General features: G+C 36.7%; 1 protein-coding gene across 1 annotated transcript; it reads right to left on the reverse strand.

Annotated features, from left to right (window-relative positions):
* Positions 1 to 1,778: 1,778 nt before the first annotated feature.
* On the reverse strand, positions 1,779 to 23,909 carry rab32a (RAB32a, member RAS oncogene family). The gene is made up of 3 exons (XM_051138405.1): positions 23,540 to 23,909; positions 6,995 to 7,272; positions 1,779 to 2,813 (listed from the first exon to the last, which is right to left on the reverse strand). Exons 1-3 carry the CDS (start codon positions 23,751 to 23,753, stop codon positions 2,664 to 2,666), a joined length of 642 nt encoding a protein of 213 aa, XP_050994362.1. The 5' UTR covers positions 23,754 to 23,909; the 3' UTR covers positions 1,779 to 2,663.
* Between the last annotated feature and the right edge of the window lie 524 nt (positions 23,910 to 24,433).

Below are 24,433 nucleotides of genomic sequence, written 5' to 3' on the forward strand. Positions count from 1 at the left end.
TCATTTTGACAAGGTAAAAAGGGTGTTGTTTTACAAAACCATTGAGAATTTTTAATCAAAGTATATTAGAGACTTTTCATTAAGACCCTAAAGAATCATACCAACTTGTGGAAAATGGGCATCCGGTGACCTCTTTAATTACTCACCCTCATGTCGTTCCAAACCTGTAAGTTGTTCATCTTTGGAACAGAAATTAAGATATTTCTATAATTAAGAGCTTTCTGATCCTAGACTTTCAGGGTTCAAGGCCGAGAAAGGGACCAAGAACACTGACAAAACAGCCATGTGACATCAGTGGTTCAACAGTAATTTTATGAAGCTACGCTAATATTTTTGTGTGCAAAAAAAACCCTTCTTCCCAGAGTCACCGACTTCACGATTATGGAGAGTACCACATTGTATGCGCATGCTTTCCTCTGCTCCTAAACAAAGCGAAGTGCACGCATATTTTACATCCGAAGCACCACATGTGTCATGGTACTCGGGGTAACTCGGGGGAGAATTGTTGAATAAGGTAGTTATTTTTGTTTTTTGTGCAAAAAAAGTATTCACATACCTTCCTAAAATCACAGTTGAACCACTGATGTCACATAGACTATTTTGTCGATGTTCTTTGTACCTTTGTAGGCCTTGAATGTGCCTTAAAAGCTCTTGTATTTCATCCAAAATATCTTAATTTGAGCTCAGAAGATGAACGAAGGTCTCACGGGTTTGGAATGACATGAGGGTGAGTAATTAAAGAAAGAATTTTTAATTTTGGTTGAACTATCCCTTTAATAAACCCATTCTCCAATACATGTTTAGTCTATCCAATGCCTCATACATGTTTGGCACACAACTGTTTTTATGATTTTTCTGAAATTGATGGCACTCACAGCTACAGCACCTAAGGGGTGTATTAAAGTGCTGATGCTGTCCCCTTTTCTCATCATACAGAGTTCATCCTCCATCTAAAGATGACCTACGGCAATGTTTCACCTGCACTGAATCCAGGATTTTAATAGCATTCTGAATTCTCATGCAGGTTGGAAAAGACAGCCAAGTACTACTGCATAAAAAAATAAAAAGCGCCACATTTTCATATTATCATACTTGTAAAGCTTTTGTTAGAATTTAACATTTTAAGGCACATCCTTTCACATATAGAGGGTTTGCACTTACATCACAGTATGGTTAGTTACCCAAAACCGGCCATATTGGAGATACTCAGATGTAAACAACAGCATTGTGTGGTTAATGTACTACTGAATACGCTGTTCTGCTAACTTACGCTGCCTAAACCATAACCAAAAAATGTGTGGAAGCTGCTAAATCGTATAGAGAAGGACTTACTGAGCAGAAAAGGGCACAATTGTTTGACAAACTAAAGTTAATAAGTGGTAAAGATACGTACAAGCAGTATTAATTAAGACATTAGCCTAATATTTTACCTACCTGACTGGAAATGATAAGAACAAACACATGTTGTGAAGATTCTTGCCCTGGAAATCCCAGTTCAGTTTGGCCAACCACAAATGCATTTTGTTCCTCAGGCAGTTTTTTGCACTCTCCTTCTTGATTTGTTATAAATTAGTCTGTAGTACTCCAAATGTTTTCCCGGATCGTCCAATTAGTACAACCCAAAACATGACAATAACTGACCATTTTCAGCAGCAATAATCAGCACAATTTGTGCATTCCATTTAGCTAAGTGGCATTGCTTACGTTCTGTGCTGCCAATATGGCTGATTAATTGACTGCGTCGTGAAAACACTCTGATCACACAAGAAAAGACTAGAAACAGTTTAAAAAGTTTTATTCCGTCACTGTAACTTCAACAAACATTTGTTCGCAAACTTGACAAATTTGTTCCAGCATATTAAAATGTATCTTTGCCTTCAGGTAATTCTAGAATAAAGCCATGGACAGAGCAAATGCTCAGATCCCTCATTGAGTACCAATTAAAAAACAAGTAATAAACATATTTTAATATTAACACGTGCAAGCCTGAAAAAACCCAACATGATCTTACTCTGAACCACATGCTCATCGGCCCATGATTCCTACAGATATCTTCATTTTTATGGGGTTTTTTTTTAATCAAAATATTTTGTGGTAAGAGCTTCAAGACTGATGGTTGGATCTTCACAACAGACTAAATGCCCTGGGAATGTATCATTTTGCCATGAATTGACATCTTGAGAACTTTCTCCTGCAAAAATTTAGGGTGGCGATTCCCAGCAGCAGATGCAAATAGTCCAGAAACCATTAAAACAGCTCACCCTCTGTGACAAAGGCATTAGTTTAATTTAATTTCAGCTAAGAACTTTTACTGGTGTTTGCCTGGTCCTATGACACCCATTTAGTTTCATTCGTTTTAAGCAATATTACAACAAGCACACACTGAAGTAACTTGCTTGACACTATTAAAAGGACAAACATGGCACAGAACAAGAAGGAGAGAGAGAAACCGGTCATTAAAAGCATCAGAAAGATGTTTTCATCTGATCATCTGTCCTTTGGCAGTGATGTCTTCTCCCCCTTTAGAGCACAAACTGTCGACCCCTGGTTATGTATGTCATCCGTGGCAGGGGTTTGGGATGAGGTGGGATTGGGGGATTTGTCAAGCTCGGTCCCAGGCCTCCATTCCACCTCAGATGATGGGACACACAAGAGCATCCACATTAGCAACATCCTGACTTGCTCTCAGCAGGCACTGTTTGTTGGTCCAGTTTAATCTTGTCACCATTGTTCTCCTCATATGGAAGACCTTTATCATTGAGAAGGATGTTCTCCACCAGGAACCGGGCAGCCTCGTCTACGTTGATGTTCTCCTGCATTGAACAGAGTCAAATGTTAAAGGGATAGTTTATGTGAAAATCCTTCCTCATGTTGTTCCAAATCTGTATGACTTACTTTCTTCTGCAGAACACAAAAGAAGATATTTTGAAGAATGTCTCGCTTTATACAGTGAAAATCAACAAGGTCCATTGCTGTTTAAACCCAAATGAGGTTTAATGAATGTTCAAAAACTGTTCAAGTAAATCTTCAAAATATCTCTTAGGTTTGTAAAAACACTGAAACCTTTCTAAAATACTGAGATCATTCACAGAACGGTCAATAGACATAACTTGTTAAGCTAAACTGAGTGCTTAGTGAAGCTTTTGAGAAAGCTGGATTGATGGCACCCGCCTACACGATGTCTTTCTTCTCATCGTTCTTGAGACAATTCACTGTTTTTCCATTTAGATTCCTCTATCCCTAAGCAGTCTGTGGCTTTAAAGCGAGAGTGTGAATGAAGCTGATTTGAGGAAAAGGGCAGAAAGCAGAAAGGTTAAGCAACAGCCAACCATCCATATTTGTCATTCACCCAGAGTACTGAACACAATACAGGTGATGCAGCCATGCTGAGAGACAATTACCGTTTCTATGAGACAATTGATGTCCAAGAAAAAAAAAAAGGTAAATCAAAATGCAAATGCATTTTGTTATGGAACACTATTCGTTTGCTGTGAGCTGTGTAAGTAACTTGAATTTTCAAGCTTGCTAGGAACATCATGAGAGTGTTTTGAGGCATGGCTTTCAGAAAGTGTTCTGTGCTCTTGCTGGTTTTAAAGGGCGGTGTCCTGTTGTGAACTCTTTTGGTAGAAACGCTGGTTGAAATTATTGGCATTTAGAGATCTACAAGCTTGTTTGAATTTAAAGGCTTGCTATGAAATTATAAATCAATTAAAACTAAAGAGCTTACAGAAGTGCTGTAGCCTACTGGTCTGCCCACACACAATGATGACAAAACTGCAAAAATCAAAATGTCTAAACTTTCTTAAAAAGACATTTACACATTTTCTTTACAAGCAAAAATGTACATGATAAGACTTTTTTATTTGAAGAATGTAATTTGAATAATGTTTTTATTTTTCTTGCTCAGTGTGCACTTTTTATTTTCTTGTTTTATGCATGAAATGAACACAATTTTCACAAGATTGAGGTCAGTTGAGGTCAAAAGTTTACATGCACCTTGCATAATCTGCAAAATCTTAATTTTTACCAAAATAAGAGGGATCATACAAAAATGCGTGTTATATTTTATTTAGTACTGGCCTGAATAAGATATTGCACATAAAAGATGTTTACATGTAGTCTGCTAGAGAAAACAACTGTTGAATTTATAAAAATGACCCCGTTCAAAAGTTTACTTTTTATCTTAATACGGTGTTGTTACCTAAATGATCCACAGCTGTTTTTTGTTATTTTGCCTAAATATCATATTTTTTGCATATTTGCATAGTTGCACATGAGTCCCTCAGTTGTCCTTAGAGTGAAAAGATGGATCTCAAAATAATACAGTCATTGTTTGAAAAGGTTCAAATACACAAAATGTTGAAAAACCAAAGAATTTGTGGGACCTGAAGGATTTTTCTGAAGAACGGTGGGCAGTTTAACTCTTCAAGACAAACAAGAAACTCATGAACAACTATCACTAAACAAAACAAATAAACAAACAAAAAAATAGCTGTGGATCATTCAGGTAACAACACAGTATTAGGAATCAAGCGTATGTAAACTTTTGAACAGGGTCATTTTTATAAATTCAACTATAGTTTTCTCTTGTAGACTATATGTAAATATCTTTTATGTGACTTCATTTCTTACAATTGTTATATCTCACAATGTGATTTTATTTCTTATTTTAAACTTTCTTACAATCTATCTATCTATCTATCTATCTATCTATCTATCTATCTACCATTATCATTTGTTCAAAAAAGTGGGGCAAGGTGCAAAAACAAAATACACATGCAGTCCACTGGGAGAGGAGCGATAGTAGCAGATAAAAGAGAGAGAGAAAGAACCGATCTTTAGACCAGTCTGCATAGAGGCTTGATTGAACACGAGGAGGTCCCGATAGATGAGAGCCGACGCATTTACCATACACAAACATGCACGTGCACAATCGCGCAAACACACACACACACACACACTTACACACGACAGGTGCCAGAGCTCCATGCCAGACATCTGTGTGCTTGAATCCCTAATGGAGAGATCTATTTCAGAAACATGTGCTTATGCAGACTGACTGATGAGACACCTTCTGTTAAACAGTTAAGACCAGACACTGCTACAGACAGAAACCGAACAAACGCTTTTTAAATAGCAAGACACAGTCACAATATATTTAAGGCCAAAACGTGTGACTTGGAAATGCATTTCAAGGGGTACAATTTAACAGGGAGTTAAATACCTACACAATCACATCACACACTCCTAAAGACACTGTACTCCCTGGAATTAACAAACAGACATTTCCTTCTCCTCCTCCTCCTCCTCCCTGTTTCTCATTTCTTTCTTTCTTTCATTCCAGAGTATTTCTCTTTAGCAAACTTAATTTATCCAGATTCACCTAGCATCCCTCAAATGTGTAGGAAAGAGATTAATGTGCAAAAAATGTCAAAGAAACTGCTGATGTAGAACTCTAAACACACATATTTCATTACCTTTTGCAGTGTTTTTAAGATTCAGCTGATACAGTAAAATATGTGACTATGGATCTTAGTCAGGAATGACAACCATTTATAATAAAAACCATGTAAAAAGTCAGCATCCTGCAGGCACCAAGAAAAATGACTTATTTAGACAACAAGGCTTCCATGTCACAAACACAATGGCATAAATAATCAAAGTTAAATATAGTATATATATATATATATATATACACACACACACCATTCAGTTTGTGGTCAGTTAGATGTTTTAATGTTTTTACTATCTTATATTTACCAAGGCTGCATTTGATCAAATACACAATAAAACAGTAATATTGTGAAATATATTTATAATTTAAAATACTTATTTGCTCAAGAAACATTTCTTATTACTTTTTAAAAACAAAAAAACTGTGATACATTTTTTCCAGGTTTCTTTAGATAGTTCAAAAGAACAATTTATTTGAAATTTAAATCTTTGTAAACATTATAAACATTTCTACTGCTACTTTTGATCAATTCAGTGCATCTTTTCTGAATAAAAATATTAATTTCTTTCAATTAAAGATCTTAAATATAATTTAAAAATTAAAAATAACTAATTTTAATAAAAAAAAATTAAAAAAAATAATACGTTTAAAAAGTTTAAAAAATAAATAATAATATGTATTTCAATGCACTCTGTCAATCTATAAACATAGCTGTATCAATAAAATTTTATATTTAAATGGATGGTTCACCCAAAAATGAAAATTCTGTCATTAATTACTCACCCTCATGTCGTTCCAAACCTGTAAGACTTTCGTTCATAATTGGAACACAAATTAAGATATTTTGGATGAAATCCAAGAGCTTTCTGACCATCCATAGACAACAAAGCAACTGAAAAGTTCCCAGACCCAGAAACGTAGTAAGGACATTTCTCGTATCTCGTAGCTTGAACCACTAATGTCACATGGACTATTTTAACAATGGTCTGGAAACATTTCAGTTGCATTACTGTCTATGGAGGGTCTGAAACCTCGAATTTCATCAAAAATATCTTAATTTATGTACCGAAGATGAATGAAGGCCTTATGGGCTTGGAGCAACATGAGGGCGAGTAATTCATGACAGAATATTCATTTTTGGGTGAACTATCCCTTTAAGCTTTGTGAACATTTTTAAATCAGTGGGAAAAGTTTCAGCAGCTGAAAAATTTCTCCCTCAAAAATCCTACACATCCCGCTCCTTCACGTGACAAGTTACACACTGCACGTCTGGTGATTCAGGCATGAGGAGTGGCTAATGTTCTTAATACTGCTTCAGTGGTGCCGTTTTGGCCCTAATACCATGGAGAATGTCAGCCATCTTAAATACTTGATCTAATATGGCAGCTTTCATGGTCGTCTGAGCTGATTAGAGAGGAAAGGTGTAGTAAGAAGCTTCTATTCTTAGCAAAAATGTCTTGTGACAAGTTCTCCTTCACTTTAACCCAGCACAAACAAACATTTAAGTGGATAAGCAAACACAGAATGAGTGTATATTACCTTAGCTGATGTTTCGAACCAACCCAAAAACCCAGCCTCCTTGCAGAAGTTGTCCATAAGCGTGGAATTGTTGGATCCGTCTTTTTTCTGGTCACATTTATTGGCGAGAAGAACAGAGGGGATGGGGTTGCCATTGGCCAGTTTCACCTTGCTGTCCAAATCGTGCTTCCATTTTGAAACAGCCTCGAACGTAGAGCCTCGAGTAACGTCAAAAACAACAAACGCACCCACTGCCTCCTTATAGTAAACTCTGGTCATGTTGCCAAACCGCTCTTGACCTAAGCATGAAACAAACATATAATAAAAGCACAATTAGTTTGAGTGATAGAGAGGTCAACCAATGGAAATTCAGCTTAAAGGAGAAGTTCACTTCCAGAACAAAAATGTACAGATAATTTACTCACCCCCTTGTCATCCAAGATGTTCATGTCTTTCTATCTTTAGTCGTAAAGAAATTATGGTTTTTGAGGAAAACCTTTCAGGATTTCTCTCCACATAGTGGACTTCAATGGTGCCCACGAGTTTGAGCTTCCAAAATGCAGTTTAAATGCAGCTTCAAAGGGCTCTAAATGATTCCAGCCAAGGAAGAAGGATCTGTCATTTTATAAAAAAAAAATACAGTTTATATACTTTTTAACCTCAAATGCTCATCTTGTCTAGCTCTGCGTGAACTCTGTGTATTCCGGTTCGAGACAGTTAGGGTATGTCGAAAAACTCCCATCTCATTGCTCTTTTAACTTTTTTCTAAAGAGTGTTTGATCTTATTGCATGTTCACTTTGTAAACACTGGGTCGGTACTTCCGCAGTGATGTAGGATTTTAAAGTTGGAGGAAAAATGAGATGGGAGTTTTTCGACATACCCTAACTGTATTGAACCGGAATACACAAGAGTTCACGCAGAGCTAGACAAGACGAGCATTTGAGTTTAAAAAGTACATAAATTGTACTTTTTTTTTTTTTTTTTAGAAAATAACCAATCGTTTTATTAGATAAGACCATTCTTTCTTGGCTGGGATTGTTTAGAGCTCTTTGAAGCTGCATTGAAACTGCATTTTTGAAAGTTCAAACTCGCAGGCACCATTGAAGTCCACTATATAAAGTAATATACTGAAATATAAAACATACTTTCTTTACAACTGAAGAAAGAAAGACACGATCATGGATGACAAGGGGATGAGTAAATTATCTGTACATTTTTGTTCTGGAAGTGAATTTCCTAACATGCAATGGGAGTTAATGAGACATGTGGTTGCTAATTAAAGCGGGTTTATGTTAATCACTGCAATACTGTGCTCTCGTGTTCCAGCACAGAGAACTTAAAGTCTGAGTGATTCTGGTCACAATCAGTCTGAGATGTGCTGCTCAGTCTCATAGTTCATTTTGCCTGGGGAGGGATAAAGCCCAGCACAGCGCAAAATCTTTGAAAGCTAGATGGACAGAAAAAAGGAAGAGTGCAGCGAAAGATTCGCCCAGCGGTAGTTGCTAATAACACATCAAAGAACTGACTCAGCGCACACACTCTTCTCATATCCCTCTCACCTAAATTCACCACACTTGCTTATGTCATTACATTTACTGCCTAGATATGCAAAAATCAAGAGAATACAAGCTTTTATATTCAAGTGTGCATTTTTCAATGTACAAACCAGCACGTTGTGAAAGCGATTACGGAAGAGATCAAGTTACAAATTAAGAATGGAGAAAAAAATGAGAAGAAGAAACAGCTTTTGGATCTGCCAATTATCCTGACTAGCTTAAAAGGAAAAAACAGAGCTTGACCTCCTTTTTGATACAACACAGTAAGGCATTAAAACTGAGAGATGGTGAGGAGAAGGGAAAAATGAAAGAGAACAAGAACAAGACAAGACAACAAGAGGGAGACAAGCAACAGACAATTAAAGAAAGGAAAAATAATAGAAAGAGACAGTGAACATGCTTCATAGAGACCAAATCAGATCTCATACTGAAACAAAGAAACACGCTAGGTCTGTCGTGATTTTTTTTTTAACTGATCACAATCATTTGCGATTACTGTGATTGTTACATACTTTAAAGGGATAGTTTATACAAAAATGAAAATTCTGTCATTAATTACTCACCCTCATGTCGTTCCAAACCTGTAAGACCTTCGCTCATCTTCAGAACACAAATGAAAATCGAAAGCTTTCTGATCCTGCATAGACAGCAATGCAACTGACACGTTCAAGGCCCAGAAAGGTAGTAAGGACATCATTAAAATAGTCCATGTGACATCAGTGGTTCAACCGTAATGTTATGAAGCTATAAGAATACTTTCTGTGTGCAAAGAAAAAAAAAAAAAGGCATTATTTTTGTTTTCTTGGCACAGAAAGTATTGGACTATTTTACTGATGTCCTTACTACCTTTCAGGGCCTTAAACAAGTCAGTTGCATTGCTGTTTATGCAGGGTCAGAAAGCTCTCATAATTTAAGATTTCAAATTTGTGTTCCAAAGACGAACAACTGTTTTACAGGTTTGGAAAAACATGAGGGTGTAATTAATTACTCCTTGGGAGTATCTTAAATAATGATGCATTTCTGCAAAAGCAAGATTAACTGAATGCTTTTGCATAATGCTGCATTTAATTGGTATATTTTTAGCGGTATGCTAAGCTAAATGCTATTTTTCAAAACCGGGTTGTGAACACCTAGCATCAAGTAACCTAGACCCCTCAGAATCAGATCAGTGACTTGTGGCAGTGTGCTGCCTGTTTCCCATAGGAACGAAAAGACTTCAGAGCAGTTTTGTGAGTCTAGAACGCTAGAATGGCAGTCTAGTGTTTATGCAGCAGTTAAGCCAGAGCCCAAACCACTCTCTCAGATCAGAGTTCAGACAGAGGAAGACTGTGATCACAGGCCTGTCTGTAATGCCTGACATTGCTTTGTTCTTCACTCTCTCTCTCTCTTTCTTCGGAGTGTGAGAGATGCTGGGGAAGTGCAGCGAGGCAATGCGTGTGTGTTTGTGATAAGAGAGAGATAGAAGATTCACATCTTTCGCTTCTATGCCAACAGGCTGAAGGGTATTGATATTTCTCTGTGTACAAATAGCACTGAGTATATGTAAAATTCATTTTTACTGTGGAAGATACTTTAAATGTCTAGATATTCTTGGGTGGAAATATACAGCATATTCAAGCAATATGATGCAGGCGAGAACACTGTTTTTCCAAACATCATGGCTGGTCATCACAGCCTGTTATGGCTATATTAGCAACCAGTATGATAAACATTATGATTGTGTGTCTGTGTTTTTTAGGCAATATTATTATAGTTAACCGCATCATAATCAACAATATCAACTGTTATACAGTCAAACCAAAATTTACTCAGACACCTTCAACATTTCTCACATTATCACAGATTATTCACTATAGTTTAGAAAATGGTAATAAAATATGACAAGAACTTCGAGTTAAACCAATTCATCTTGATAATGTCAGATAACTTTGATAGAAAGACATGTAATAGATTACAATCAACCAAAAATTCAGACAACGGTTAAGATCACTGCACACCGAGTCTGAAATTTTCGTATGCGTTTTTTCATATTCATCATTTTAAAATTTCAACACGCACAGAAACCTTGCACACCGAGTCCGATGCGTATTACTTCATCCGTTGCGGGAAAAATTTGCAAAACAATGCACAATGGAATCTTTAAGCAGTGAGGATGATTTTGTTGTCCACTCTCTTCATAAAAAGAGAAAAAGAAAGGACTTGGGTCCATTCAATTATAAGATAGTTTTTGTGTGCACCTCCCATAGACTGTAAAAAAATATGGACGTAGTGTCCGTGACGTCACCCTTAGGTTTCTGAAGAGCATTTTTGAAGCTCTTAGTGGGCGAGAGTCGGCCGTCACCATCTTGGAATCGCATCACTGCACGTCGAAAATGGGCAAATAGGCGGGACATGGGTGGAGCTGGTTGCTGAAACCACGCCCACCTAGTGCGACGGTGGTGACAGCAGCGGCAATCCACCTGTCACTCAAGTGGCCACACCATAAATTATGCAGAACTTTAAGGCTTAATATAAATTAAACGTATGAGTTATAAAAAAAATTCACCCCCCTCACAGTTGACATGAAGGGCAAAATAGCTATATAGACCAAAACCACTTTTTGAACCAGGCTGTAAACATTTTTTTCTGCTGTGAAGTTAGGCATTTTAACATAGGGAGTCTATGGGATTGACTCCCTTTTGCAGCCAGTCTCTAGCGGCCAGTCGATGAATTGCAGTTTTAGTCCCTTCCGTGTTGGCTTCAAGAGGGAGACCGGGAGGTTGCCGCTTGGCACCTCCCTTAGGAGCTGCGGGATTATCCCGGGTGATTCAAAGTTTACTTTAGAATGTCAGTAAACTTGCTGGAGTAAAACTTTGATGAATGTTACTGGAGCCACATATTATAAAGAAGATCAGTCATTTCTGTGAACCTAGTGTACAAGAACCTTTACAGTGCTTTGTGCTGTGAGACGAAGTGAACAAACTTGTCAGACGCAATTCTGGATTTTGGCGTTCGCTTGTACGGTGGCTCTGAACGGTCAAAACACCTCTCAAAATGCTTGCTACGGATGCGAAAAACACAGAAAATCAAACTCGATCCAAACTTTTTTATGACAGACAAAAGTTTCAGAGGCAGTGTGTAAATGTGACTGCCATAACGTGACGTCGTGTTTATTTTTAACATGTGAAAATTTCAGACTCAGTGTGCACTAGCCTTTAATATAACAATATTTACACAACTATCAATACTTTGTAGACCAATTAACAAGCAATGCTTAAGTTTGTTCAGTCTTTGGTGTAAAAAGGTCACATTAGCAATTAAAGAACAAAACATTTAAGCAAACATGGTCAGTGTCTGAATATTTTTTGGTCCCAAATTTGTATTAATTTTACTGGTAATCCACTGTATGAAGAAGTTTTGGGTATAATATGTCACATATGTTGCTATCCTCACTTACATAAATGAACTACAGTGTCCTGCACCCACTAGTAAAAAAATATCAAAAATAATATCTGGTGTCTACATAATTTTTGGTTTGACTGTAGATTTGCTATTTACTTATTTATTCTAATTTAAAAGCCCTAAAAGGCCCTCAAAACATTTACAGAGAAACATGTGGGTCACACCAGCTGGATTTTCACAAGGCCAAATGTTTGTCCCAGTCTAACCCTATGGTTGCATACATTACGGTAGGTTTATAACATGCACCTTCCGATGTCTATATTTGGTTTTCAGTGATCAGCATTGAAACATAGAGCACATTTCACCCCCCAACGGTCTCAGTTCCATTATCTTCGCTCGTTCAGCTACGCACTTCACACGCCAAAAGCTCCTTGGGTCTCTCAGCAGCTAATTGCTCTTGATTGCTGGTCTAAATTTAGACCATTTAACCTCAGGTGAACACACGGGAGGGCTGACACACAAGTAGACAGAACCTAATTTTTGGCTCCCAGTCCATTTTGGGCACACAGCCCTAAAATCTTTTTTAAAAACTCGTTCTGACGAATTAAAGATACTGAATACCCAGAGATCAGCCGCATACGAACTCACGAATGCATTTTGGTGCGCTGGGCCAGCTGTCACAGAGCAAGTCAAAAAAAAAAAAAAAAAAAAAAAAAAATCCCGGAACCGCTTTTAGTTCCTAGAAACAGCATGTGAAGGGCCAGAATCGTACTCTTGATCAATACTTTACGCCACAATATGCTGCGCATGCTGTTGTGAACTGGCATTTTCTGAGAATTAATGGTTCTCTGTGTGTGGTGCTATTATAGAAAAATAGCAGACCAGTAATGTCTGACTGAGCAAGCGAACAGTACCTGCAGTGCTTCACAGAAAGTCGGCTACTTATCGAAAGAGAAAAAGAGAACTGCTGAGAGAATGGTGTGAAAGCTGAAGCTTAGCCCGACATGAAAGAGGCAAATGGAGTAGTAAGTTCTTGTATTAACTGAGAAGAAGCCACAGTGTGATGTAATAGTCTCACAACCAAAGGTGCTTTCCCTGGTCCATGGCTCCCTGAAGGGCGTGTGAAATTACAATAAAATGAAGAAGCCAAGAAAGACATTTTTCAAATTCATCTAGTTGGTGCAATTCAAAGAAATGCACTTCTTCTTTGACTGTGAAAACAATTCGTAGTCACGTTATGCTTGTTAAGACTTTTACTTTCTCTATAGGCAAGAAGAAGTCCTGACAGACTTGTGGACAAACCATCCAACTGGTTTCATTGGTTTGTTTATATATATATATATATATATATATATATATATATATATATATATATGACTTAAATATCCAACTTAACTAAACTAAACTAAGATCAGGGTAAATTATAACTTATTTTGTCTTCTGGGAAACATGTTACAGAGGAAGTATTACAGAAAGTTCAAACACTCACTAATGCTTCAGAAGGAAACATGCATTAAGAGCCGGGGGGTGAAAACTTTTTAATGTAAAGATCCGGGTAAATTTAACTTATTTTGTCATATGGGAAGCAATCTTCTGTAGCTTCTGAAGGACAGTACTAAATGGAAAAAATATGGTATTTAGGCAAAATAAGAAAAATGTACACATCCTCATTCCATTCAAAAGTTTACACCCCTGGCTCTAAATGCATTGTTTTTGTTTCTGGAACATCAGTGAGCGTTTGAACTTTCTATAATAGTTGCATACGAGTCTCTCAGTTGTCCTCAGTGTAAAAAGATGGATCTCAAAATCATACAGTCATTGCTGGAAAGGGTTCAAATACAAAATGGTGAAAAACCAAAGAATTTGTGTGACCTGAACGACTTTTCTGAAGAACAGCAGGCAGTTTAACTGTTCAGGACAAACAAGTGACTCAAGAACAACTAATCACTAAACAAATAAAACACAGCTGTGGATCATTCAGGTAACAATATAGTATTAAGAAATAAGTATGTGAACTTTTGAATGGGGTAATTTTTTATAAATTCAACTATTATTTTCTCTTGTGGACTATTATGTAAATGTCTTTTCTGTAAAAAATATCTTATTCAGGTCAGTACCATATAACAAATAACATGCATTTTGTATAATCCCTCTTATTTTGGTCAAGTAATTGACATTTTGCAGATTCTGCAAGGTGTATGTAAACTTTTGACCTTAACTGTATATGATTGGCCGAGAGGAGTGTAATATTCTAGAACTGATTGGCTGAGAAGAGTTACAGTGATAACAGAACTCCAACCATTTCATCTTTTGTATCACTCCGCTTGCAGAAATTCTTACACAATGTAGTGTTTAGACTTCAAAATCTTGGCACAAGATAGATTCAAGTGATTATTATGTTTTGAATATGGATGTTTCTTACAAAATGCATTGATTCCCTACAGGAGGCCTTTATTCACCCCCAGAGCCATGTGAGGCACTTTTTTATTATGGATGGATGCACTTTATTGGACTTGTTTTGGACTTATGAAGAGAAACACCCACCCACTGCCATTCTAACGCTTGGAAGTGGCAGGATAATTTTTAATATAACTCCGATTAGATTCATCTGAAAGAAGGAAGTCATCTACACCTAGGATGCCTGGAGGGTGAGTAAATAATGGGCTAATTTTCATTTTTTTGTGAACTATCCCCTTTTTGACAGGTATGGTACAGTGATGGTGGGTAGTTTTTATTATTTTTCCTTATTTTCTGAGTGCTTCTGATCAATAATGTAGACGCTCCAAACTGTTCATGCAGGGAATGAGAGGGTCAGAAATGATGGTGTCAATAATTGTGCAGTGGGAGACCTTATACTCCCCTCTGGGGAAGCAATGTCAAGAATCAATCTCCATTTATCACCAATCAATAGACTTGTCTTTACAATTCACGAAAGAATCGATGGGATGTCGACCCGCCTGTAGCATGTGCAAATATAGCACAACACAAACTGACAGTTTCTCAACAGCAAAAAGGGACCCGAGGTAAACAAAAGCTTTGACTGCATGACGCCAATAGAGACGGGCCAATCAACATTTTGAGAGGTCAATAGCAGCTAATGATTTACAATAAATATGATTAACAATGAACTGTTTTGACAACACTGAGTGAGTCTTAATGAAAGTGAAGGTTTATTCTGATAGCAGTTTCTGATACTTCTGTTTAAAACCACAACAAGTGGCACTGGCATTAATAAATGCACTATATCAAGTGAATGAGGAATCACTGCTTTCACATATGTGGACGAGAAATTCAATAAATCTATTCAGTTATTTCTAGGAAACAGTTTGCAATATACTGGGTCAAAGTAAAAAGTTTCAGACGTTATACACATGCCTTTTATAAAAGATGTGTATTAAAATAACTGTATATATGTATTTTACAATCAATTGATGTATATAAAGAGGGTGTTATGTCGCTGCCCCACATGCTTTAATTTTGAAACTATTATTGTAACCTGACCAGCAGCATTTTTCATACTGTACGTACATTTTAAAGTACAAAATTGTTTAATTTCTTGGTTAGATGTCACAACAAATCTGTGTACTTCTAAATATGACTGCTAATGTGAATTATGGTGATTCTGAAAAGATGATTACTTAAAAGCTTGAGACAGTGAGAAAAAAGAGAGGGTGGTGGCGAAGTGAGACAGGGATACTCGCTGTCCATAGCCATGGCAACCTGAAGTTTCTCCTGCATGGCCTTTATCAAGATAACAATCTTGTGGGTGTGTTGCTATGGCAACAATCCAAGCCAGACGAGCCAGCTGCATATTTTTTTTGGCACTCCGTGGAACATCAACACACTTCAGACGCTTTGGGCCGTTGTTACATCTCCAACCAACAGTACAGCTAATGACCAGAGACAGAGGCTTCACGCCACTGGGGCAAAGGCTATCTGCAATCAACACCCCCAAAGACCACCCAATACTGACAGAGAACACTGTAACTGTATTTTAGAAAACTTTTCTACAAACAAACAAAAACAAGGAAAATCTATTTAAAGCAACAAAAATAAATCTGATTCATTTCTGAAGGAACATATGGCTCTGACGACTGGAGTAATGGCTGCTGAAAAATTCCATTACAAGAATAAATTACAGATAGATAGATAGATAGATAGAAAGAGAACAAGAGAACAACAGATAAAATAACATAAAATGACAAAGATATATAGATAGAACGATAGAACAAGAAGACACAGATAGATAAAATGACAGATAGAATGACAGAGCGATAAAATGATCGATAGAACGATAGATAGATAGACAGATAGAACAACAGATAGAATAGAGATAGGACGATAGAACAATAGAACGATACATATAGAACAATAGATAGAACGATTGATAGATAGATAGATAGATAGATAGATAGATAGATAGACAGATGATAGATAGGTGATAGATAGATATAGAACGATAAATACAGATACAGTTAGAACAACAGAACAATAGCTAGAACGATACATATAGAAAGACAGATAGAACGATAGAGAGAACTATAGATCAACAGATAGAACAACAGATAGAAAAAATGATAGAACGATAGATAGATCGATAGAACAGATAGAAAAAATGATAGAATGATAGAAAGATAGATAGATAGAATGATAGATAGATAGACAGATGATAGATAGATAGGTGATAGATATAGAACGATAAATACAGATACAGTTAGAACGACAGAACAATAGCTAGAACGACACATATAGAAAGACAGATAGAACGATAGATAGGATGATAGAGAGAACGATAGAGAGAACGATAGATAGAACAACAGATAGAACAACAGATAGAACAACAGATAGAAAAAATGATAGAACGATAGATAGAATGATAGATAGAATGATAGATAGATGATAGAAAGAGAAAGATAGATAGATGATAGATAGATATAGAACGATAAATACAGATAGAGATAGAACGATAGATAGAACGATACATATAGAATGATAGATAGAACGATATAACGATATAACAATATAACGATAGATAGATAGATAGGTAGATAGATAGGCCAGTCTTTGGCATGAGGTTAAGACTTTCTTTAAAGCTCCATGTCTGTAATAAGCATGTCCCTTTCAGACAGCCCCAGTGGAGCTTTGCTATTCTGGGCCAAGGTAGGCGGGTGAGCCCCTGGCTTCAGTCAGGGTCCGACACATACGTATTTGCAGAAGGCCTTGATTACAGTCATCCAATTCAGGGTCATTATCGTAATCGCTAGTCGGTGTGGCTATAGAAAAACAGCGTACTTGATTAGTACCACTGAGCTACCAATTATGTGCATGATTAACAGGGTTAATTAGCAGTGTAGAAGTAAATGCGTAAATGGGACAGACTTTGATCAACTTTATCCAGGATCATACAGGTCTGTACTAGCTTTGGGAACTGGGCCAGGACGTCACAGCGAACAGTTGAGATGCACATTCTTGATACAGTAAGGAACGGTATTCCAGCTGTGCTTCAGACACATTCACACATGCACCCACATACAGTACCGACTGAAAGAATGCAACCTGTGTAATTCACACATCATTGACGTTGTCCTTGCAGCTCACTGTGACAACCAAGACTGGAGTGAGAGAATAAAAGGCTGAGTGAGAAAGCAATGAAGGAAGAAGGGAACATAAACTCTATTTTAAAGGAACACTGGCATCTAAATGAAGGACAATCCATGGCTGATGAAACACTGCCACTCAATCTCCTAAAAACAGCTTTTAAAGGCAGGCTTTAAGTTTTTTATAGGTTTATAGCTCTTTCGGTAGAGACACTGTATATTTGTTTGCAATTCTATGGTTTAACATTTTGTTTTGTACTTTTTTACGTAAATATCCTCAATTTCTGAATCAATATCGATTATTTTGGATATATAATCATGTACAGTACATGCCAAATTTTTTAAACGAAAAAAAAAAAATCTCTCAACTAATGATGTAAAATATACACGAGAGCCAGTTGTACTACATTACTATAATACTGAAGGTTAAATCTGATTTGTATACAAACGCTTAAATTACACTCAATAAAGTTTTTATAATGATAAAGTTACATTTAGTACATAATTATATTTCTACTCCAAGTAGTTTTTTGAAATTTTTTTTTTTTTAATTTAAATAGTGGTATTTATTGTTTATATACTGTAATAAAATGAACAGAATTTGAAATCTGAGACTTTGTTCCATATAAAAAGTAACAAAGAGCAAGGTTTATTGAGATTTATTGGCTGATGTATTGGCTGGGAGGTGCTCCGTTCATTAACTGAAAATAGGCTAGACTAATCGATTATTGGGATTTAAGAATCGATATTGTTTTGTAAAAATGAGAATGAATGAACCCAGCCCTATTATACACATTTTTATTTGATATAAAATATACCTAATTTTATTTAATATCCACTATCTGTAAAAGAACGTGTGTAGGGCCTGTACTAATTGTTCATAATTGCCTAAATTTTTAGTGAACAACCGGAATGTCCAGGTAATTTCACAAGAAAAAATATTTTGAAACATCCTGTGGTATGAACTATCACTTTTCCGGCTTGGTTAAATACGGACAATTAAATCATGCACATTTTCTCTTCTTTACATCTTGTTTAGTTTCATAATAGTGAACCAAGAATGTTAGTGACTCATGTGTGTAACCAAGAACAGATGTCAGATGTTTTGTCTCTGCATTGTGTCCCAGTAACACTGTAAGTTGTGTCAGACTGACATTCATAACATCTATTAAAAAAAAATGGCTTTAAAAAGCATATCAGAGATATATTTCAACTTGAAAGTATACTTGTATCATGCCAGAGTTTAGGGTGCAGGCAGTGTAGGTAAGGGATAAGGTGATATATCATTATTTAGACCTATAAACACAGATGCACATAAACCATCCCGGCCTTACAAATCCCCACAATTCAATTTCACAGGAGGCTGACGCACATGACACTGAAATTAAATTGAAACCTAAAGTTGTCCATTTGTTTGCTGTGGACAGTTGGTACAGTATATTGAATTACACATGCCTCCATGGTCCTATTGTGCTCGAGGAATACTGCAGTGGAAAGGCATAATCTGTCTTTGGGGAAATATAGAGATTGCAGTGTGGGTCTACCTCTAATGACAGCAGCGATGGGAAGAGAGAGAGTGTGTGAATAGATTACAGACAGACAGCTCTCCAATGTCTCACAAGCACTTCAGGGTGAAAATGCTGAGTCATTCTGAATCCTTAAGTATATTATTAACTCTATAAAGCTTACTAGAACATATTTCATACATGAAATTCTAAGGCGTCTAAATTATCAACATGATCAAACCTTTGCTGAAAAACCAGTTGTAAACAATCCTCTACATGCCTTCCTCCTTTTGATTGATAGTTCATACATTTTTTATTAAGTAAAAGGCTTTTTACTATAATTCTAAAAATGCCCACCTTCAGGTTGTGGTACAAATGTCTTTTTTGCTGTAAAATCGTTAATGGTTTTTATTTATTTTTTTTAAATAAATTTTATATTAGCATTAATATTTTAAGATTTAGATCCAGTAAAGAACATTTACTGGACTGGTTTACTTGATTATCTATAAACTGAAAAATCCACGTTGAAATGCATGCATCAAACATGATACAAAAGACTTCTGAGGAGCATTTATCATCAGTTTTAATTATAAAACAAAACATTTTAATATCATGTTATCATCATGTATCTAAGAAATATGATTTGGAAATATACCGTGGTCAAAAGTTTACATACACCTTGCAGAATCTTCAAAATGTTAATTATTTTACCAAAATAAAAGGGATCATACAAAATGCATGTCATTTTTTATTTAGTACTGACGTGAACAGGATATTTTGGTGTGATCTAAAGGATTTTTCCGAAGAACAGCGGGCAGTTTAAATGTTCTGGACAAGCAAGGAATCTGTGGATCATTGAGGTACCAACACAGCATTATGAATCAAGTGTATGTAAACTTTTGAACATGGTAATTTTTATAAGTTCAACTTGTATTTTCTTTTGTGGACTATATGTAAACATCTTTTATGTGAAATATCTTATTCAGGTCAGTTCTAAATAAAAAAATGCATTTGATGCCTCTTATTTTGGTAAAATAATTAATATTTTACAGATTCTGCAAGGTGTATGTAAACTTTTGACCTCAACTGGATATGTGTTTATGTAAGTACTCATACAAATCTCATTGATTTACATTACAAGCTATTAGCATTTCATCTTACTTTTTATACAAACAATAGCTGCACCAAAACACCAAACAATGTATTGTATGAGTGGGAAAAATATTAACATACTACACAAAGATAGTTGTAGTATATCCCAGACTTACATGCGTGTAAAGTGCATTAAAGGTCCACAAGCAGTGTTATAAGAGCTGTCTACCTTTTTTAATGTGGAGTGCTAGGAAATCTGCCTTCCGTGGTTTTATAAGCAACTAAAGGCTAGTCCAGTTCTCTCTCGTTATCTATCATTTTTACAAGGGAGACAGCGAAAGCAAGAAAGCAAGGAAGAAAGAAAGCAAGCTCAAAAATAGATTGCGTTCTTGTTTTATGACTTTCCTGCATTCCACAACGTCACGTCAAGGTTTCGGTTGTTACGTGATTTCACTTCCCTTTTCACTAAGGCACGTTTAGTTACCCAGCACTGGTGGTACTGTGAGTTTGTTTGTGCCAACGAATCAACAAAGATAACGCATGTGGAATTTGATAACTTTAAGATTGGTTGGTAAACTTACGCCCATTCAGGCTGCGTCTCAAAACTCTGAGCTGCTTACTGAGACAACATTTTATTAAGCACGTTCTGTCCCAGATTATGTCTAGATAGGCAGCTCACATATTCATAATAGTGGCATGAAGCATATCGCCCCCTCCATTCTCTTTGGTCTCACAACATGACCTACATTGCGTTAGTAATTATGTTCGCTAACGTGATCGCAGTAAGCTGGGACTCACGCTTATTCTGGGCTTTCAGAAAGTTTATCGCATTCTTCCCAAACTGGATTTTTGCGTTTATTCAAAAGTCATAACAGCCGGGAGTTCCCTTTTTACATTTTCAGTCGCATTAGGGTGTCTAACCGTGAGCTGATTTGGAATCAAAACTATGTCCGAATCGTTCTGCGAGTCGGATCTTTTAAATGACGCAATTGAACCTGTTCACTAACGCGGTGTGAACGATTCGTTCACAAATCTGAATGAATCTGTCCTGGCGGTTTTTAAATCACTTGAACGATTCCAATGAACAGAAAACATATATTTTGAATGTTTTAATATTACCTATGAGTGGGCTGATAGTAAAAGCATAGGATTTGTCTTGAATGCTGTGGTATAACGTTACAAATAAAATTTCCTGAAATACGTTTACAACCGATTAACCGTTTTGACCATAGATATGTATAAGTGCCTCCTTAGCAACTGTTTCTATGGGCTGCTATACGTCCGCCGTCCGCCATATTGTAATGGTCAACTTGACGTCATTCACCATACCAATCACTGAGGCTGCGTCCGAAAGCTCTAAAATGCTGCCTTCGGAGGCAGCATTCCAAGGCAGGAAGGCATCAAGGCACGTAATTCTAATTCTGTTTCACTTCCTGTCTCCGGAGGTACCTTCTTCTAATAGAATTTTGAAGGTAGCATAGATGTATCCTTCGTTGCCTTCGATTTCCCACAATCCTGTGCGTGTGCGTCATATAGGCTATATAAATAAAGATATTCTGGTGAAATTAGACTTGTTACTTTATATAATAGATGAGATCTTGACCATGATATACTTTATGAATCGTAATAGTGTAAAAAGCATGATAAATAATATTGTTTGTAATAATAGTATTTAAAAAAATGTTAAAAGGGTTCAAATGAGTAGTGAATAAGAATAATATTTACAATATACTACCAATAATAACGAAACAGCCACTAATAACAATGACCTGTTCTGCAATATTACTTGCATCAGTGCTTTTATTTATTTAAGCAGAAAGTAGCTGCCATTCTCAGTCGTCTTCTCCGACGCACAGACCTTTGGTGGGTAATGACATTGAGGTCTTTATGTATTATTAAAGCATTTATATATAACTGTATTAGATCGTTTTTCTACAAAATCTACAACTTAACCGTTAGGTAACCTAGCAACGGCGTCACATTCTGCTGCGTCTGAAGTCTGTCCGAAACTGTTTCTAGAGTTGCCTTCGCAGCCTTCAAAGTCACTGCCTGATAAGGCAGCAAGTCAGCTGACTAGGCTTTCGGACGCAGCCTGAATATTCTAAATGCCAAAATCCTGTACAGCCTTTGGTCTGCAAACCTATAGTTTGGTGAATGACGTCAAGTTGACCATTCCAAGATAGTGGACGCATCTACGTGCTTGTAGTGGTCAAATGGGGCGTCTATACATATGTATGATTTTAACAACAGGTTTAGGAGGAAAGTAAGTTTTAATTTAACTTTTTCAGCTAAGAGATGACAATAGAGGGTTTGCACTTACGTCACGAATTTACCCAGATGCAGTTAGTCAGTTACCCAGATGCACGGCCATATTGGTGATACTCGGATGTAAACAACAGCACTGATTACACGGTTAATGTACTACTGAATACGTTGTTCTGCTAATTTTTGCTGTCTTTGCTGTCTATAGAGAAGGACTTTGTAAACAGGGACGTGTGCGATACTTTGACAAACTAAAATTAGGTGGTATAGATATGTACGAGCATTGTTAATAAAGATATCAGCCTAATATTTCACCTACCTGACCGGAAATGATAGGAACAAGCATGAATGTTGTCAAAATTCTTGCCCTGGAAATCCTGGTTCAGTTTGGCCAACCACAAACGTCTTTTGTTCCTCAGACAGTTTTTTGCACTCTTCTCATTGATTTGTTTTAACTTTTGGCCGTCTATAGTTCACCAAATGCTTTTCCTGGTCCGTCCAGGTAGTACAGCCCAAAACATAACAATAACTGACCCGTTTCAGCAGCAATAATCAGCACAATTTACAAGTTCAGTTCAGTTCAGTGGCATTGTTTACATTTAGTGCCGCCAATATGGCCGATTGATGACGAGTCATGAAAACACGCTATAGTAAATGTTGAGTTTAATGTAAATGCAACTTATTTAGGTTCTGACTTTGTTTTAAACTGAATATGTGAAATTCAACTATCCTTTACATTTTAGACTTTTAATATAACTTTTTTGAAACTAAACATGCAAATAGCAAACTGTGCTACAGACTTATCTTTTATCATCTTTATTCGAACGGTTAATCGCGTGTAATATGCTACGTCAGGATATAGCAGACCACGCGATGACGCAATTGCGTCATGATTTATAAGATCAGTTGAATCTGTATACGATTCTTTGAAACGAACTGTTCAAAGGAACCGAATCTCTGAATGAACTCGGACTTTCCATCATTAGTCGCTCAAGCCTCAACATATTACATCAAGAGTCATGTGCTATTGTGTGCGTGCCTGAAGGCTACATGTCGAGACACGTAAAACAACCCTTATAACTATTATAAGAGTGGTCATATACAAAACACTTTATCTGTAAGTTTATCAAATGAAACCTAGATTTAACACAATTCCATTTACACATCCTTACCTGCGATGTCCCATAGCTGTAGCCGTACTAGTGTTTTGCTGTCCCAGTTAAGGACTTTGAGCGCAAAATCCACTCCTATGGTCGCTCTGTAGTGTTGCGAAAAGAGTTGATGTACGTATCGCTTGATGATGCTCGTCTTTCCCACACCAAGTTCCCCGATTACCAAAACTTTAAACAAATACTCCTTACACTCCGACACGGACCCGCCTGCCATGCTGTCAAATGTCAGTTATGAGAGAGGAAAGTTTTGACAACTTTGAGAAACCACTTCCCCTCTACTCCCTCACACAGTTTGGAGAAGTGTGTTGGGTTCAGAGACAAGAGCAAGGAAAGTATTCAAACAGAAAGCACACGCTCCCTCTCCTCCCACCGGACAACCACCTGATAAGTCATAGGACCCGGAAATATCACGCCTCGATTGGATTGCTTTGCTTTTTACACGCTTGAGCTGTAGGGTCAAAGAAATACAGACAACACACACACACACACACACACACACACACACACACACACACACACAATCATACGCTGCGGTCTGGTGAGTGGTGGAAGTTAAACAAAAGAGTTTCAACAGCGAGACTCGAATGCGAATTGCGCAATATCATATTTGGTGTGATCAAAGGCAGACAGAAACGAATAGGAAGATTAAATAAAAACCTGATGTACCATTTAGAGTGCTTAAAGTATGAATCGCTTTTATGGTGATGTGGGGTTAGAAAATGATGCTTTTATGAAGTAACACATTAAAATCTCATTTCAGAGTTATTAAAAATAATGATACCATGACATAATAACCCTAAACTGTTGGTAATAGTGTATTTGAAAAACTTGTATTTGCAATTCCTAAAAAAAAAAGATAAAAGTGCATAGACATTCTAAATCCATAAAAGCATC

The sequence above is a fragment of the Labeo rohita genome, chromosome 20, assembly GCF_022985175.1.
Source record: "Labeo rohita strain BAU-BD-2019 chromosome 20, IGBB_LRoh.1.0, whole genome shotgun sequence".
Lineage (NCBI taxonomy): Eukaryota > Metazoa > Chordata > Actinopteri > Cypriniformes > Cyprinidae > Labeo > Labeo rohita.

What these genes read in the sequence shown, in the direction of transcription:
- rab32a (XM_051138405.1), bottom strand. Translation starts at nt 23,753, where the DNA reads ATGGCAGGCGGGTCCGTGTCGGAGTGTAAGGAGTATTTGTTTAAAGTT. An exon ending in ACAGCTATGGGACATCGCAG is followed by an intron (nt 7,273 to 23,539) that starts GTAAGGATGTGT and finishes TTTCATGCTTAG; the next exon opens with GTCAAGAGCGGTTTGGCAAC. An exon ending in GGTTCGAAACATCAGCTAAG is followed by an intron (nt 2,814 to 6,994) that starts GTAATATACACT and finishes TGTTCAATGCAG; the next exon opens with GAGAACATCAACGTAGACGA.